The sequence below is a fragment of the Panulirus ornatus genome, chromosome 2 (assembly GCF_036320965.1).
Source record: "Panulirus ornatus isolate Po-2019 chromosome 2, ASM3632096v1, whole genome shotgun sequence".
NCBI classification, from domain to species: domain Eukaryota; kingdom Metazoa; phylum Arthropoda; class Malacostraca; order Decapoda; family Palinuridae; genus Panulirus; species Panulirus ornatus.
Window position 1 is genome coordinate 27,541,755 of NC_092225.1, and position 18,287 is coordinate 27,560,041.

Consider the following 18,287-nt stretch of genomic DNA (forward strand, 5'->3'; position numbering starts at 1 on the left):
GGAGGGAGCGGGGGGCTGGAAATCCTCCCCTCTCACTTTTTTTTTTAATTTTCTAAAAGAGGGAACAGAGAAGGGGCCCAGGTGAGGATATTCCCTCAATGGCCCAGTCCTCTGTTCTCAATGCTACCTCGCTAATGCGGGAAATGGCGAATAGTATGAAAGAAAAGAAAGAATATATATATATATATATATATATATATATATATATATATATATATATATATATATATATATATCCCTGGGGATAGGGGAAAAAGAATACTTCCCACGTATTCCCTGCGTGTCGTAGAAGGCGACTAAAAGGGAAGGGAGCGGGTGGCTGGAAATCCTCCCCTCTCGTTTTTTTTTAATTTTCCAAAAGAAGGAACAGAGAAGGGGGCCAGGTGAGGATTTTCCCTCTAAGGCCTAGTCCTCTGTTCTTAACGCTACCTCGCAAACGCAGGAAATGGCGAATCGTATGAAAAAAAAAATATATATCTATATATATGGGAGCGGGGGACTGGAAATCCTCTCCTTTTTTTTTTCTTTTTTTTTTTTTCCAAGAAGGAACAGAGAAGGGGGCTGGATGAGGATGTTTCCTCAGAGGCCCGTCCTCTGTTCTTAACGCTACCTCGCTGACGCGGGAAATGGCGAATAGTATGAAAGAAAGAAATCTGTATGTATAAGCACATATACGGACATATACATACATACACGTACATATTCATACTTGCTTGCCTTCATCTATGAGGGTGCAAAGGACAGAGCATACTGGTGTGATGTTGTAGTATTAGTTAGTAGTAGTTAGAATGAACATTAGGCAAGAACCTTTGCAAACACTGCATCAGAATTGCCCCTCTGCCAGTGGCCTGTTAAAGGTAAGGCACTAAAGGTTAAGCAGCAGCACTGGAGTTCTCTAGTTATGGAGACTCTTTTGCCAAAACCACCTCCTTGTGGGAGTTCCAGTTGGGAGCGGGCATCAGAGATACAGATACATAGGAGTAATGTGGTTTACACAGGGCATGCTTTCAATAGGCTGAACCAGGGAACAGGACATGGTAAAGGGAAACCACAGAAAGGTCTGTGGGGCCTCATTGTGGAAGGGATCTGGTTTCACTGCATTACACAACAGTTAGACAATGAGTGTGAGCAAATAAGGTCTTTCTTCATCTGTCCCAGGCACTAACTCATTATCATGGGAAATGTTAAACAAATATGAAAAATACATCTATTTATCTATCTATATCTCTGAAGCCTGTTCCCTACAGGAACTCCCTAAAGGAGGTAGCCACGGCAATAGTCTCCATAACTAGTGAACTCCAGTGACCTACCTTCCTTCGTCTGTTCCTGGTGCTACCTCGCTAAAGTGGGAAATTGGAATTGGTGTCTGGTCTGAGACACTGTGAGAAAAGAGGAAGAGAATTAACATGAATGAAAGTATGGTCCTTAAGTTTATCAATGAAGAGAGGCAGGTTAGTTGAATCGTGAGTTTGAATGGACATAACCAGGAGAAAGTAACGTGTTTTAGATACTTGGGAGTGGAAAAGGCAAGGGAAGAAACGATTGGAAATGAAGTGCAGCATTAGGGGGGTGAGGAGGATAAAGACCTTGACACAATGAAGTGTGTGGAAATAAAAGTCTCTCTCTGTAAGGGTAAAGATGGGTATCTTTAATGGTATAGTAGTCTCATCAGTCATGTATGGAAGTGAGGTGTGGGCCTTAATAAAAAATTTAGAAGATATGGTAAATGTGTTGGAAATTAAATGGTTTAGGACATCATGTGGTGTGAGGAATGTTGAGTGAATAAGAAATGGGCATTGAAATCATTTGGACATATTGGGAGGTTTAGTGAGGAAAGGATGTCTAAGAAGGTATGTATGTATTAAGTAAAAGGAACAAGGAAGAGGAGGAACCCAATGAGGAGATGGATGGATGAAGTGAATGATGTTCTGAAGCTTGGGGCCTAACCATGTAAGGAACAAGGATAGCAAGGGATAGAGCGACCTGGAGTAATGTAGTTTACACGAGACAACATGCTGTAAATGATCTCAACCAAGGTATATGAAGCAGTTGGGGGAAAACAACAGAAGAGGTCTGTGGAGTCTGACAGAGGACAAGGAGCTTTGGTTTCAATGGATTACATAATCTGTTCCAGGCACTTCCTTGCTACTGTGGGAAATGGCAAACATTAAAATAACAATGTTAGTAATAATAATGGGGGAGAAAGAATACTTCCCACATATTCCTTTCGTGTTGTAGAAGGTGACTAAAAGAGGTGGGAGCAGGGGGCTGGAAATCCTCCCCTCCAGTTTTTACTTTTCCAAAAGAAGGAACAGAGAAGGGAGCTAAGTGAGGATTTTCCCTCAAAGACTCAATTCTCTGTTCTTGATGCTACCTTGCTAAAGCAGGAAATGGCAAATATGTATGAAAAAAATAATGTTAATAAATTAATAAATCTATAAATCAATAAATATACTGTAAGCTTTATGCATATATTAGGTGAATGACAACTTATATTATTATGGCATAACTACATACAAATGCATGGAGTAACCTTTGAAAACTCATACTTCTCATGAGTGGTTAACAGTTATTACTGTTAATTCATGTTTAGGAGTGATATGAGTTGTAGTTGTATTTATCTTAAGAGTTCAAATGAGTTTTTAGCAAGATACAACATCATTCAAGGAAACCTATGTTCTAGTGCCCACAATGCATAATCCAAACTGGATGTAGCCTCTCAAATATTTCAAGGACTACTAGTATCGGTGATTATACATAGCCTACTGTATGTTCATCAATTCACATTTGGTGATTTTGCACAAAACCTACTTTACTTATTTCTGGACCCTTCTGAAGGATGTCAGTGCTGTCTGTGATACAGTATAACCAGTATGATTAAAGTTTATCTTGAATAGATTGTTCTGAAATGGAAGGATATCATTTTGCATTAACAAATGAAAAGCAAACAAAAACTAGGCTGTACAGTGAACTAAATTAACCCTAGCCTATAAAACTAAACTTTTAAAATCATGTTTAAAGGAATGTACTATTCTAGAGGTTAGCCTGAACAATGTTTCTGTATATTCTGGCAATTTGAAATTTCTCTTTGCGCTATTAGAACTATATATCAATCATTTCATGACTGTTGCACTCCTGTGAGCCATTAAATATATGTTGTGTAAGATTTATAAAAGTATGCTTAAATTAGGAGAGTGCAGGATCCTTTAATCCAATAATGCCCATCACCAACCATCATCCCAAAAGCACAAAATATAGCTGCACATTACCCACCCTATGACCTAGCTTCAGAAGACAGTAATCTTGTTGCTCAGAGGCAAATTTTTACAGCTATGTCAAAATAGAATTTTCTATCAAAATTCTGTTATGTACAAGTCTGAACTCACACATTAATCAAACAACAAGAGTAGCATCTTAAGCTTCTGACTCCCCAATTTTACTGAACCTCATCTTACACTATAAATGACTTAGATAATCATTGGTGGAAAATACAAATTCTTGAAAGCCTATATCATCACCTGCCCTGGCATATTGCACTGACCATCTCACTGGCCCACTAAGCAGCCATCATATGACAACATTTCAGCACAAAATTATGATTCATCAGTACCATGAACTAATTCTGTGATACATAAAATTTGTTACTGAACTTGCAGATGACCCATTCAACAATTATACACACCACATGCATCCATAAACTATGGTGAAAGACCTTGCTAGCTTGCTCACTACCAATATTTTTCCTTTTAAGATACATTCCACCACCACACACAGGTGCAACCAAATTGGAGAGAAGGGAGCCACAGGAAACAGAGCAGTATGGTTGGTACATATAACAATAGCAAAGAAGGTTTCACTCATGCATACTATTTCAAGGTTCTTGGAGTGTAGCTGCCAAATGCAACCAAAGATGCTGTGCTGCTACCTTATTAATGCCCTCTGATAAACTTCATTTACAGTGATCTCTGAGTAAACAAAAGTCTGTTATGTTTGCAATAAACTCACACCATTCATACACCAGCTAGCACATTCCTGGATTATCAGAGTTTCAATGCAAAGAAAATTTCTATCCATGGTTTGATCACACAAAATTCTGATTTAAGTATAAAAATCCTCACTATTCTACTCTCTATTATATAACATTCTTGTGATCTATCCAACACAAAATTCTGTGTGATCCATATTATGGTACACAAAATTCTGCATAATCCATGTGCTTGGGCACTAAATTCTGAGTAAGTCATGTGAGCTGGCAAATATACTCAGGGTAACTCTAACCCTACTGCACAAAATTCGCAATAATGCTAGTTTTAATAAACAAAATTAAGAGGAGTAAATATTCTGATTAACATAATTTTTTCACAAAACAAGGTCTGGTATACAAAATTCTAAGTATGCTCTAACAATTCTTTTTAATACACATTTTCTAAACCCAGTAATTTTAAGCAAAACAAGTTTTGGTACAGTGACACCTTAACAACTAAGGCAGTGTTGCTATGTAAATGGATCCCTCAATAAACAGTATCTGTAGAGCAGTAAAAGGCGGGTACATACTGCCTCTCCCACTGAAGACTAGTCTTGTCTGACCACACACATGCACATCAACTATAAATCTCCTTATTATGGTCAATCCTTGTCTCTAAACTGTCTGAATATAAAAAATCAAATTACTTAAACTATTAAACTAGATATCACTTGTTAACAAAACATCACAGACACCAATCACACTGAACTGACAACAAACTACAGCAACTTCACCGTCCTCAAATTATCACAAAATTTATTTAATCTTTTTGGATAACCAAGCACCAATTTAAATAATAAAGTGCTTAACAACTAACTCAGTCCACAAAAATTAACTCTACTAGCTAAGAAATAGCTGTCCAATCTGTCCTTCTAATCCCAATAAGTTATCTTTCTTATTTCCATCATCCAACACAAAGTACAAAACAATTCACCAACCAGGACACCAGTCCCATCATACATGTGCATTATTGTGGTATTTTTTTTCTTCATTTACATATTTATAAACAATGAAATCAATACCACAAGACACTCTGATGATCTGAGGTCCCAACTTCTTTTCTGTTTGCCCACACTATGCAATCACCAGATACTCTGCCAACCTGATATATCGCTATGCTATAGGGTTATCCAGTGACCCATGAAAAGTTTTGCACTATAAACTGGGTCTCTCACTGATGCTAGAGACTCATTCTCTGCTATTTCAATATGTGTAACAGTTGATGTCTATATTACGGTTGATTATCAACATTATCTTCATATATGTTATCCCAACTAATATTATCTTTTAGCTTGCATTAAAACCAATCTGCAGTATAAAAGGGTACCGATATAAGAGGTTTGCAGGGCACTGTTGAAATGGTTACAAAAACAAAATATCACTGGTAAAAATCATATAGTTATGAAAGATCTGACATGTTGTGGATGAAGTATTTGATAAAAATCCATCATTATGAACTCTCCTTTAAACTATGATGACTTTCCACAATGGAAAGGTAACAGATATCTGGTGAACTCAGCCATGAGAAAAGTGCCGTCCAACAGACGGTTCATTTATTATGCCAAGGCTATTTTGAGCTATCTGAAGTCCTGTACATTCTGTCAATAGGAGAGTTATCTTGTACATTCTGTCATCAGGAGAGTCATCATCTTGTACTGTAACTTTTGAGGGTTTTAAAAATCCATACAAACGGTGATATACACCTGCATATCTGAAATGATAAAATACACAAGATGAAATGTATTTAAGAACTGTAAGCAACATAAAAATGAAAGCAAGGAGGTTGTCTGAAAAAACAGTCAACACTATCAAACTACAAAACTGAAAAAGTTACTGCAGTTTTAAATATTTTGGTATTAAACTAAACCTGGGTGATGATATGGAAGCCTTGATAACAGAAACTGTGTTGTAAAACATGCAATATCTAAAAGTTTCATCCTTTAAACGGAGGCCGACATCAACTGACGTGCTTTTAAAGAATGGTGGCCAACATCAATTGAAGTTACTTTTTCACAACTATGTTTACACATCCAGCTAACATGTATCATTGGTAGCCTATACAAGTCTTTCTCACTGACAGGAAAGTAAAGGAAAAGATTCTGCTCTCCTCATGATCTCTATAACAACAATCACAAATGCACAGCAATCACCCGGCAAATAATATGTACATAGAGAACTCAAGATAAAAATATTTTTGGATGACCTATGTGATGAAGAGACACTTATGAAAGGCTTAACTAACATGAGAAATGTAAAAAAAATAAGTAATTCAGAAAGTAATTATTGCCAGGTCATGAATCCACCAATGCAGACATGCCATAACTAACCAGTATTCAATCCCACTCTCCAAAATAGAAGCATGTCTTATTGTAAAGAACCAACTGGCAAGTTCATTGGTAAGACTTTTTAATCCCGTCATGAAATCATTAACAGTGGTGAGAAGAATGGCATCACAATGCCTATGTGGTTTTTACACACAGACTGTGCTATGTGATAACCACGAAGTTAATACCTGTGATGATTAACAATAAGATACAGCCATATGTACATAATATAACCATACAATGACCATGAGTATCATACAAATTTATGATGCTGACACGACAGATTAACGTGACAGAGATGAATGAAATTTCATGTGTTGACAAAAGACAGTATAACTCTGTGGTGAACATATCTAGTTCAAAACTATGCTATAACAGTAAATGCTCCACATGACATGAATATGTGATGACTGTACAAAGCACATGATTGTGTGAGGCATGACTGTAAGCCTCATGTGACTGTGAGATGACAGTATACATTACTTAGATGTCCTGAGGTGTGGCAGCTGTATAAATTACATGATGTGTGATGACTGTATACTTTACAGAAATGTTTGAGGTATGGCAGCTTTATACCTAACATAACTGTGAGATAACGTAATACTTTACATATCTATTTGAAGCATGGCAGCTGTCTTTTACATAACATGGGTAAAGTTGTATATCTTGCATGACTGTAATAACTATTCTCTACATGACTGCTTGAGGTGTGGCAACTACATACCCAAGAAGACTGTCAGATAAATACATTATGGCTCACAGGAACGCGAGATGCAGTTGTAGTCCTGACGGCATATTTTTTATGATCAAAAGAATGAAGACTATACTTCATATAACTGTCAGATGTGTGACCATAAACATCATAAAGCTGTTCACTGTGTGTATACCTTTTAAAACAGCATGACTGAGATACAACTTTATGTTTCACCTAAGTACAGATTGTATAACCTATCTGATTGTCCACAATATTACTGTATACTTTACTTAAACAGGAGATATAACTGTATACCATACATCACTTAAGAGGTGAACACATGCCTTATATGACTGAGGTGGGACTGTCACCTTTACTGGACTGCGTAATGACTAAACTCTATACCGTATAACAATCAGACATGAATATATTAAACCTGAGTACTTTTAATCTTGAATGACAAAAAACTGATCATTACTCAACTATATACAGTATGACTGCTTAACATGACTATGAGGCGAATGATTATATGAAAAGAGGATTAATAATCTACATGGGGAGTAATTAAGTGCACATTGTAGTAAGAGGTGACAGTAAGTCTTTATAATAATTAAATGTACATTGTAATGAGAGTTGACTGAAATCTTTATAAAGCTTAAATAACTTACATATCTGTGGGTTTAATTATGCCTTGTAGAATTTTATACTCTATCTACATCTCTGATGCCCGTTCCAATTGGAACTCCCTCACAGGGGTGGCCAAGCAACAGTGTCTCCACAACTAAAGAACTCCAGAACCAAGGCATGTGAAACATTTGGGGTAAACCATGGAAAGGTCTTTGGGGCCTGGATGTGGATAGGGAGCTGTGGTTTCGGTGCATTGCACATGACAGCTAGAGACTGAATATGAATGAATGTGTCCTTTTTTGTCTGTATTTGTATCCAAATAACATTGTTGGGACTACTTGACCTTCAAACACACCCACCTAATAAAAGCAATAAAACTTTAGTGGCAAGAAACCACATAGTTGCATTTGATACCATAAAAGTATAAAATGAAAAGAAAGAAATGGAGGTTACAGTAATTACAAAGAATATCAGGAAGTCTCAACAAATAGGAGATGGACTTTTATACAAGGAAAGCTTTAACAGACTATTCAAGTGGAAAAGAAGCACTTATAACAATGGAAAAAAAAAAAGCAACATTCTTCATGTTACTGTTCTACATCTTACCTTTAAGAATCCAGCTTTGCTAGCTCTGCTGTGTAAGCGCCAATGCTTTCCATGTCATAAAGGACGAAATAGATCTGTTTCAATGATGAGGACATGACATTGACAAAGTAGCTACAAATGGACTTGATGATAGTTTGTGCGGCTTGTTGTTTGGGGAATCCAGCCCTGTCAAAAAAGACCAGGCTTATAAACACACTTCATTATCACACTTTAGACCAAATATGGCACAAAGGTAAAACTATTTATCATATGCGTAACAATAAAAAAATACAGACATCAAACCCAGTGAGAAAAAGTCACTTAAACTTATTAATCTAAACTATCAACATGAATACAAAAACTTTCTTTATAGTCCTTGAGTCTCATTCCTAAATGTGAAGTTTCTGTTGAAGACCTTATGAGGTACCTAATATGTAATCTAACAGATGTACTAAACTGTTTAAGAAATCAAAGTAAAGACTTAAGCTCTGAATTTTGTCTCCTAACTGGCAACCTAGGGATAATTTGTGATAAAATACCTTTTTGTGGTGTGCAGGGGATGATAAACTGTCAGTGAAATGAACTTGGACATAAAAAGTACACAGTAAACCATGGAAAGGTCAATGGAACCTAATCATCAATCAGGGGCTGTGGTTTTGGTGCACTATACATGACAGCTAGAAAATATATGCGAGAGAATGAGGTCTTTCTTTGCCTGTTCCTAACACTACCTCGTTAAAGTGGAAAATGGTGAGCAAGTATAATAATAATACCTTTTTACTTCATACTAGTTTGCAATACCCTACAATAATAACAATAATAATAATGATGATTTTTTTATACTTTGTCACTGTCTTCCGCGTTAGCGAGGTAGTTCAAGGAAACGGACGAAAGAATGGCGAAACCCACCCACATACACATGCAAATATACATACACGCCTACACATGCACATATACATACCTATACATTTCAACATACACATACATATACATACACAGGCATATACAAATATGCACATGTACATATTCATACTTCCTGCCTTTACCAATTCCTGTCACCACACCGCCACACATGAAATGGCACGCCCCTCCTCCTGTGCCCGCGTGAGGTAGCGCTAGGAAGACAAAAAAAAGGCCACATTCATTCACACTCTGTCTCTAGCTGTCATGTGTAATGCAACCACAAAACTTTCCATGGTTTACCCCAGACGCTTCACATGCCCTGGTTCAATCCACTAACAGCACATCGACCCTGATATACCACATCGTTCCAATTCACTATATTCTTTGCACGCATTTCACCCTCCTGTATGTTCAGGCTCTGATCGCTCAAAATCTTTTTCACTCCATCCTTCCACCTCCAATTTGGTCTCTCACTTCTCATCATTCCCTCCATCTCTGACACACATATCCTCTTTGTAAATCTCTCCTCACTCATTCCCTCCATGTTACCAAACCATTTCAATACACCCTCTTCTGCTCTCTCAACCACACTCTTTTTATTACCACACATCCTCAAACATCTCATTTTCAATACATCCACCCTCCTCTGCACAACTTTATCCATAGCCCATGCCTTGCAACCATATAACATTGTTGGAACCACTATCCCTACAAAAATACCCATTTTTTGCTCTCCAAGATAACGTTCTAATTCCACACATTTTTCAATGCTGCCAGAACCTTCGCCCTGCCCCACCCTGTGACTCACTTCCACTTCCATGGTTCCATCCACTGCCAAATCAACACCCAGATATCTAAAACAATTCACTTCCTCCAGTTTTTCTCCATTCAAACCTACCTCCCAATTAACTTGTCCCTCAACCCTACTGAACCTAATAACCTTGCTCTTATTCATGTTTACCCTCAACTTTCTTCTTTCACATACTTTACCAAACTCAGTCACCAGCTTCTGCAGTTTCTCACCCGAATCAGCCACCAGCCCTGTATCATCAGCGAACAACAACTAACTCACTTCCCAAGCCCTCTCATCCATGACATAATTTAATATTTATATATTTATTTATTTATATTTTGCTCTGTCGCTGTCTCCCGCGTTAGCGAGGTAGCGCAAGGAAACAGACGAAAGAATGGCCCAACCCACCCACATACACATGTATATACATACACGTCCACCCACGCAAATATACATACCTATACATCTCAACGTATACATATATATACACACACAGACATATACATATATACACATGTACATAATTCATACTGTCTGCCCTTATTAATTCCCATCGCCACCCCACCACACATGAAATAACAACCCCCTCCCCCTCATGTGTGCGAGGTAGCGCTAGGAAAAGACAGTAAAGGCCACATAATAATAGTGGATCAGGTGTTTGCTTTGAAGAATGTATGTGAGAAATACTTAGAAAAGCAAATGGATTTGTATGTAGCATTTATGGATCTGGAGAAGGCATATGATAGAGTTGATAGAGATGCTCTGTGGAAGGTATTAAGAATATATGGTGTGGGAGGCAAGTTGTTAGAAGCAGTGAAAAGTTTTTATCGAGGATGTAAGGCATGTGTACGTGTAGGAAGAGAGGAAAGTGATTGGTTCTCAGTGAATGTAGGTATGCGGCAGGGGTGTGTGATGTCTCCATGGTTGTTTAATTTGTTTATGGATGGGGTTGTTAGGGAGGTGAATGCAAGAGTTTTGGAAAGAGGGGCAAGTATGAAGTCTGTTGGGGATGAGAGAGCTTGGGAAGTGAGTCAGTTGTTGTTCGCTGATGATACAGCGCTGATGGCTGATTCATGTGAGAAACTGCAGAAGCTGGTGACTGAATTTGGTAAAGTGTGTGAAAGAAGAAAGTTAAGAGTAAATGTGAATAAGAGCAAGGTTATTAGGTACAGTAGGGTTGAGGGTCAAGTCAATTGGGAGGTGAGTTTGAATGGAGAAAAACTGGAGGAAGTGAAGTGTTTTAGATATCTGGGAGTGGATCTGGCAGCGGATGGAACCATGGAAGCGGAAGTGGATCATAGGTTGGGGGAGGGGGCGAAAATTCTGGGAGCCTTGAAGAATGTGTGGAAGTCGAGAATATTATCTCGGAAAGCAAAAATGGGTATGTTTGAAGGAATAGTGGTTCCAACAATGTTGTATGGTTGCGAGGCGTGGGCTATGGATAGAGTTGTGCGCAGGAGGATGGATGTGCTGGAAATGAGATGTTTGAGGACAATGTGTGGTGTGAGGTGGTTTGATCGAGTAAGTAACGTAAGGGTAAGAGAGATGTGTGGAAATAAAAAGAGCGTGGTTGAGAGAGCAGAAGAGGGTGTTTTGAAATGGTTTGGGCACATGGAGAGAATGAGTGAGGAAAGATTGACCAAGAGGATATATGTGTCGGAGGTGGAGGGAACGAGGAGAAGAGGGAAACCAAATTGGAGGTGGAAAGATGGAGTGAAAAAGATTTTGTGTGATCGGGGCCTGAACATGCAGGAGGGTGAAAGGAGGGCAAGGAATAGAGTGAATTGGAGCGATGTGGTATACCGGGGTTGACGTGCTGTCAGTGGATTGAATCGGGGCATGTGAAGTGTCTGGGGTAACCATGGAAAGCTGTGTAGGTATGTATATTTTGCGTGCGTGGACGTATGTATATACATGTGTATGGGGGTGGGTTGGGCCATTTCTTTTGTCTGTTTCCTTGCGCTACCTCACAAACGCGGGAGACAGCAAAAAAAAAAAAAAAATAAAATTTTTTTCATACTTGCCCACTATTTCCTATGCTACCAAGGTAGCACTAAGGACAGATGAAAATAAGGTCTCATTTGATTGCATTCATTCTTTATGTCATGGGTAATGCTCTGACACCACAGCCTCCTATCCACAACCGAGTATCAAAGGCCTTTCCATGGTTTCCCTAAGCCACTTCAATCCACTGACAGCATGTTGCCCTATATATACCATAGCAATCCTATTCACTCTATCCCACCCATGCCTTACACCTTCCTGCATATCTAGGCCCTGAGCACTCAACCTTTTTCACTCAATCTTTCCATCTCCAAAAAAGTCTCCCACTTACCTTATCCACTCCACTTCTTACTCATATATACTCTTTGTAGAACTGTCTGTGATTCATTCCACATATCTAAACCACTTTTGTTTTTCCTTTTTTGTCACAACAATATTCAAATATTACAATTTGAACAAATTCAAGGAGTAATTTCTACACAAAATATGGTATCAACATTAGTGCTTGATCCAGGCAACTTGAAAGAAAAGTTATGTTTTGTCAGTAACTTACTTTCCACTCCCAATAGAAGGAAGGGCCAAAGATTTGAGGTTCCTAGTGTCTGCAAGAACGAGGCAATTCTTAACACAACGCTCCAACTTGTCAAAAGCATCTACCTCTCCATTAGTTGGACCATTGACATGGATGACCCAACGAGCTGGAAGCTTGCATCCATTGCAGACTGCCACTGTGGAGAACAGAGAACATCCTATTACCAATCAGTCACTACTGGAAGTCTCTCTGCTGCAAATATCAATATTCTGAAGAAAGATGGATACTGTTCTGAATCAAAAATTCCTATGGGGTTTCCCTCCTTAAAATTTTCAAAATTGTCTCTAAGCTACATATCAAAAACATGCAGAGATCATAAAACAGCTTATTCAAGGGAGTTGATGGTTTCAGAATTAGGCAAAAGCTGAGAGACACTTAAGGTTAGTGTCCTGGGGTAAGAGGTGAAAGTGTTTTATCACTACAGCTGATAACTGCTAACATTTATGGTGAAGTGAGAGACATTATGACCAGAATTACCAACGTTTTACTGAAGAATATGGAGAGAGTTATAATCAAGGAAACTGCCATATCTGATGGTTTCAGAATTAGGCAAAAGCTGAGACACTTAAGGATAGTATCCTGGGGTTAGATGTGAAAGTATTTTATCACTACAGCTGATAACTGCTAACATTTATGGTGAAGTGAGACATTATGACCAGAATTACCGAAATTTTACTGAAGAATATGGAGAGAATTATAATCAAGGCAACTCCCATATCTGATGGTTTCAGAATTAGGCAAAAGCTGAAAGACACTTAAGGATAGTATCCTGGGGTTAGATGTGAAACTATTTTATCACTATAGCTGATTACTGCTAACATTTATGGTGAAGTGAGAGACATTATGACCAGAATTACCAGCTCATATGAACACAGGCAATTTGGATAGCATACATTGAGCTATTCTAGTATTTTTGGCTAATTTCAACATACTTCAAGGTTTTGTCACATCCCATCTCTTCAGCAAATTTTGTCTTATTTTTTCAAGTGTAGATGAATATCAATTCATGCATTAGGTAAAAACCTTTAGAAGAAAATCAATAACAGGCCTCTTTCTTAGAAAAAAGTTCTGGGGTAACTGAAACATAAAATACATAATAAATATACAAATTTCATTTAATTATGTCATCTACAAATACCCATGGAGATCTTTCTAAGAAAGAGTCCTGGTGTTATCCACGATAGCATTCCAGAAGCTCGCTCCTAAGGCCCAAAGCAGTGTTAATTCCATCAGCAAGGAAATGTGGATTCCTTTGGAGTAAGTTCTTTAACATGACAGTACTCCTAATGATACAACCTGGCCCACTCTACTTTTCATTCTCCACATAATCTCATGCAGGTCGAGTCCAGTTCCATGCATATACATTATAGCTGTCATGTGTATTGCACTGAAACCACAGTTCCCTATCCACATCCAGGCCCCACAAACCTTCCCATGATTTTCCCCAGATGTTTCATATGCCCTGGTTCAGTCCACTGACAACACACCAACCCCGGTATAACACATCATTCCAATCCACTCTATTCCTAGCATGCCTCTCACCCTCCTGTATGTTCAGGCCCCAATCACTCAAAATCCCTGGGGATAGGAGACAAAGAATACTTCCAGTATTCCCTGCATATTGTGGTAGGCAACTGAAAAGGGTGGGAGTGCAGGGCTGGAAATCCTCTCCTCCAGATTTTACTTTTCCAATAGAAGGAGGTCACATGAGGATTTTTTCCTCGCTAAAGTAGGAAATAGCAAGTATGGCTGAGAGGACATAAGAGGGTGTGTTGAAATGGTGTGGACATATGGAGAAAATGAGTGAGTAAAAATTGACAAAGAAATATATGTGTCAGAGGTGGGGGGGACAAGGAGAAGCGGGAGCCCAATTTGGAGGTAGAAGGATGTTGTGAAAAAGATTTTGAGTGATCAGCCTGAACATACAGGAAGGTGAGAGGCATGCAAGGAATAGAGTGAACTGGAACGATGTGGTATACTGGGGTTGATGTGCTGTCAATGGGTTGAACCATGGCATGTGAAATGTCTGGGGTAAACCATGGAGAGGTCTGTAGGGGCCTGGATGTGGAAAGGGAGCTGCAGTTTTGGTGCATTACACATGACAGCTAGAGACTGAATGTGAACAAATGTGGCCTTTTTTGTTTGTTCCAGTCATGTATATGTCATGTGTAATGCAACAAAACCACAGCCCCCTGTCCACAACCAGGCTCCACAGACAAATTCATGGTTTTCTCTGGCTGCTTCATAATTCATATGGCTCAGTCCTATAACAGCACATCACCCTCTGTATACCACATTCTTCCAATTCACTCTATCCTGTGTATGCATTACACCCTCCTGCATGTTAAAGCCCTGAGCACTTAAAATCTTTTTCACTCCATCCATAAGTCTCCAATATGAAAAAATAAAGATCTGGGTGATTACATGTAATAAAAATGAACTGAATGATATATCAACTGAAGTAAAGCAAGTGGGCAAGTTATAAAATCTGTCCACAACACACACCTTCACAGGACTGCAAAGCTCCATTGCAGTTGGCCAATTCTCGGACCTCTTGAACAAGCTCCTTCCCCCCAGCTTTGCTCAGCGCTTGCCCCACTTCTCCCATGAAGTCCAGGTTAGCATTGGTGGGATGTACAACAGCATCAGCTGTCACTGTTGATATGTCTGACTGTACCACTGTTAACTGGGGAGGAGAAAATGTTCAAACACTAATACATATTCACATCGGATTACGACACAATGAGTTAAGACGATACATACCACTAAAATAGTAACATGGATGAACTACAATTACCATTGAGAGCACATGTATTCATAGTCTTCATCTTACTAAACTGTTACTAATAAACTGGAATATATATACAACTTAATGATATGGTATAAAGGATACTGACCTTTGAGAAAGGAGGGGCATGTATAACTTCCCTCATAATATGCCAAGGGGCTTGGGTGAATTGAAAATGGAGAAAGAATAGTAAAGGGTACGAGTGGAAAAGGAGGGAAGACGAAGAAGAGGGTGGGGAAGCAAGTTAAGAAAGGAAAGACAGGGAAAGAGGTGTACTTGATACTTATGAGTAGCCAATGACAAGACTGCAAGGCTAGCACACATCACTCACTATTTGTCTTTTTTGTTGAATAATGCTGTTTTTCTCAATCTCCTCTCTTCCTCTCACCAACCACCTCACTTGCTGTATAAAGTAATTCTGTTTGTAGCCACTCCCTCAGCCTAAACATTAGTTTAAGGTTATTCAAGTACTGTCTTCAACTATGAATTTAATCCTCTAACTGTTCTGTAGTCACTTCATGTTATTTCTTAGTTTTCCACGTAACATATTTAAGTAAACATTCTAGCTTCCTCACTCGATATCTTGTATTTTTGTAAGAAATATTTTTCATATAATTCCACTTATTATATTTGCTGATTTTTTTCATCTTCCTTGCTTTCAGGGTAAAAATATTGCTCTTTATGCCTTCTATTTGTTGACAGGCATAAACAATTACAAATCTCACTCTCTCACATTCTAATCTGTTCGATTCCAGTTCCTTTAATTTTGGGGGGTTGGGAGGGAGGGAAAAGAAAAAAGGAAAGTGTCTATGTACCTATCAGTATCTATATGATTTTCCCATTAAGAATTTATCCGGACCACTTTACTAATATATTTCTTGTTTAACAATGCTTATACTCTCTACTTCCATGCAAAATGCATAGCTGTCATTCTTGGGTTCATCTAGGACTGTTCTTACCCATTTTTCTAAGTTCTTTTAAATGCCTATGTACCTATTCCACAGAGCATTTTTATATTTCATATTCCATGTAGGATTTTCATATTTCATTGGGAGAATATTTCTAAACCTTAAGTTGCAGTACATATGACAGCGGTGCAAGTAAATGGATGTGTTACTGTTTCTCACCAATTAATGTGTTACCCACCTCTGAGAAGTGCCTAAAGGGAAGTCATGTGACGATGCTGCCCACAGCTGGAAAAATATCACAAATCTCAGTTATTCACAGATCATCACCGAGAGTGTGCATATGTCATATTGACATGATTCTGGATTTACAAGCCCACTTTCTTGTTATTTTTAGCATAAAAGAAATATTTTCTATAATTCTTTTCATACTATTTGCCATTTCCCGCATTAGTGAGGTAGCATTAAGAACAGAGGAATGAGCCTTTGAGGGAATATCCTCACTTGACCCCCTTCTCTGTTCCTTCTTTTGGAAAATTAAAAACAAGAGGGGAGGATTTCCAGCCCCTACTCCCTTCCCTTTTAGTTGCCTTCTACGACACACAGGGAATACATGGGAGTAATTTTTCTCCCCTATCCCTAGGGATAATTTTCTAAAATATTTGCACTTATACTTTTGTGGCAAATCATCGGACTCTGCCTACTGGAGGTTACACTGTAAGTGAAAAGTTACCACTGGTAAGAATGTATCAATGGAAGTGTAGTCCTTAAAGATGATCTCACTCCAAAGAAGTTCACATTTCCATGCTACTGGAAATAAAGCAGCCTTGGGCTGCTGAAGCCTTCAGAAAGAGGTCCAGAGTAACACTAAGACTCTTTCTTAGAAATTGCTGCTGGGATAATTATGAACAAATAAATGAATGAAAAGAAGATAATCTACTCACTTCTTCATGCGCATACAGTTATGCCTACATAAATTATTCGTAAACACCTAAAACACAGCATAAGGAGCATCGCAAACTAAAATGAAGAGCACAAAAAATTCATATCTCAAGAAAAAGAATGTCAAAGTTTAAAGGGTAAACAGCCATATCACCAATGAAAATGTTTAAATTCTCATGATTTGGCCTCTTTGTGAAGACATTTTGCCAGTTTTAGAAATAATACAGGAGGAATGATAATGTGTTCCAAATGAACAAGCTATCATGTATAATCACCTGCACTCATACTTGGTGCAATGGATGGCAGGTTTGGTGAGAATTGGCAGCACTCTTTTTGAGACATCATAATATATAGAAGTGAACGGGCATAAGTAGCCTCTTTACGTAAAGAGTGTTAGATAATGATATTAAGAAATGATTCCTCGTCATTCTAAGTATGTTATTATTTCCTGTATGGCTACAGATTACATTCAGCTTAACAAATATATTGTTATTGCTTACCACTGATAAGGCTGGATGGCAGTGGTGGTGAGGTGGTGTGACATAATGGTGGGGGGTTTTGGGAGGAAAAGGGTTCACAATTAGTGAAAGTTATCCTAACACCATATTAATGTGTTTTTAAGCAATTCTTCCTGCTTCTATGAAAGATGATATTTCCTGGTTGGTAGGAGTTTACATTAAGGGATACAAGATTATTGGCTCTAATCTGCAATATGCTGGACAGTGGTGGTGAAAAGAGGGGGTGGGTGCACCAACTAAAGGGGGAAATAACACCAATGTACTATTAAGTAAGCAATGATCTACAATCAGCATAAGCTAATATTTCCTTCTGTGTATGCTGATAATTCCTATCTGATGTAATGAACATTTAGATTTACAAATATAAAGGTGTGCCTCCAATCTGCTATGTAATGTGGTCAAAATTCATACTCCTGATGTCAACTTTAGCCCCAATCTTGGGCCTCACAAAATGTTCCATGGTGCTTGTATTATAAAAAGGTGAAGTCACAGTCATTTCATGAGGAGAAATGCTATTCATGCATTAGCTGTATGCCACAACAATGTGATTTACAATTTTGACTGTGTACATAATAGTGTGATTAAATA

The 18,287-nt window shown here is 38.3% G+C and overlaps 1 protein-coding gene across 2 annotated transcripts in view; it reads right to left on the reverse strand.

Moving 5' to 3' along the window:
• Positions 1–984: 984 nt before the first annotated feature.
• The window catches only part of LOC139754904 (core histone macro-H2A.1-like), a 34,067-nt gene continuing 16,764 nt past the window's right edge, over positions 985–18,287 (reverse strand). For both annotated transcript variants that reach the window (XM_071672738.1, XM_071672733.1), the window contains exons 6-9: positions 15,052–15,232; positions 12,508–12,682; positions 8,276–8,440; positions 985–5,735 (exon numbers count right to left, since the gene is read on the reverse strand). In XM_071672738.1, the coding sequence (XP_071528839.1) occupies positions 8,278–8,440; positions 12,508–12,682; positions 15,052–15,232 (519 nt within the window). In that variant the 3' untranslated portion in view covers positions 985–5,735; positions 8,276–8,277. The remainder of the gene's footprint in view (positions 5,736–8,275; positions 8,441–12,507; positions 12,683–15,051; positions 15,233–18,287) is intronic.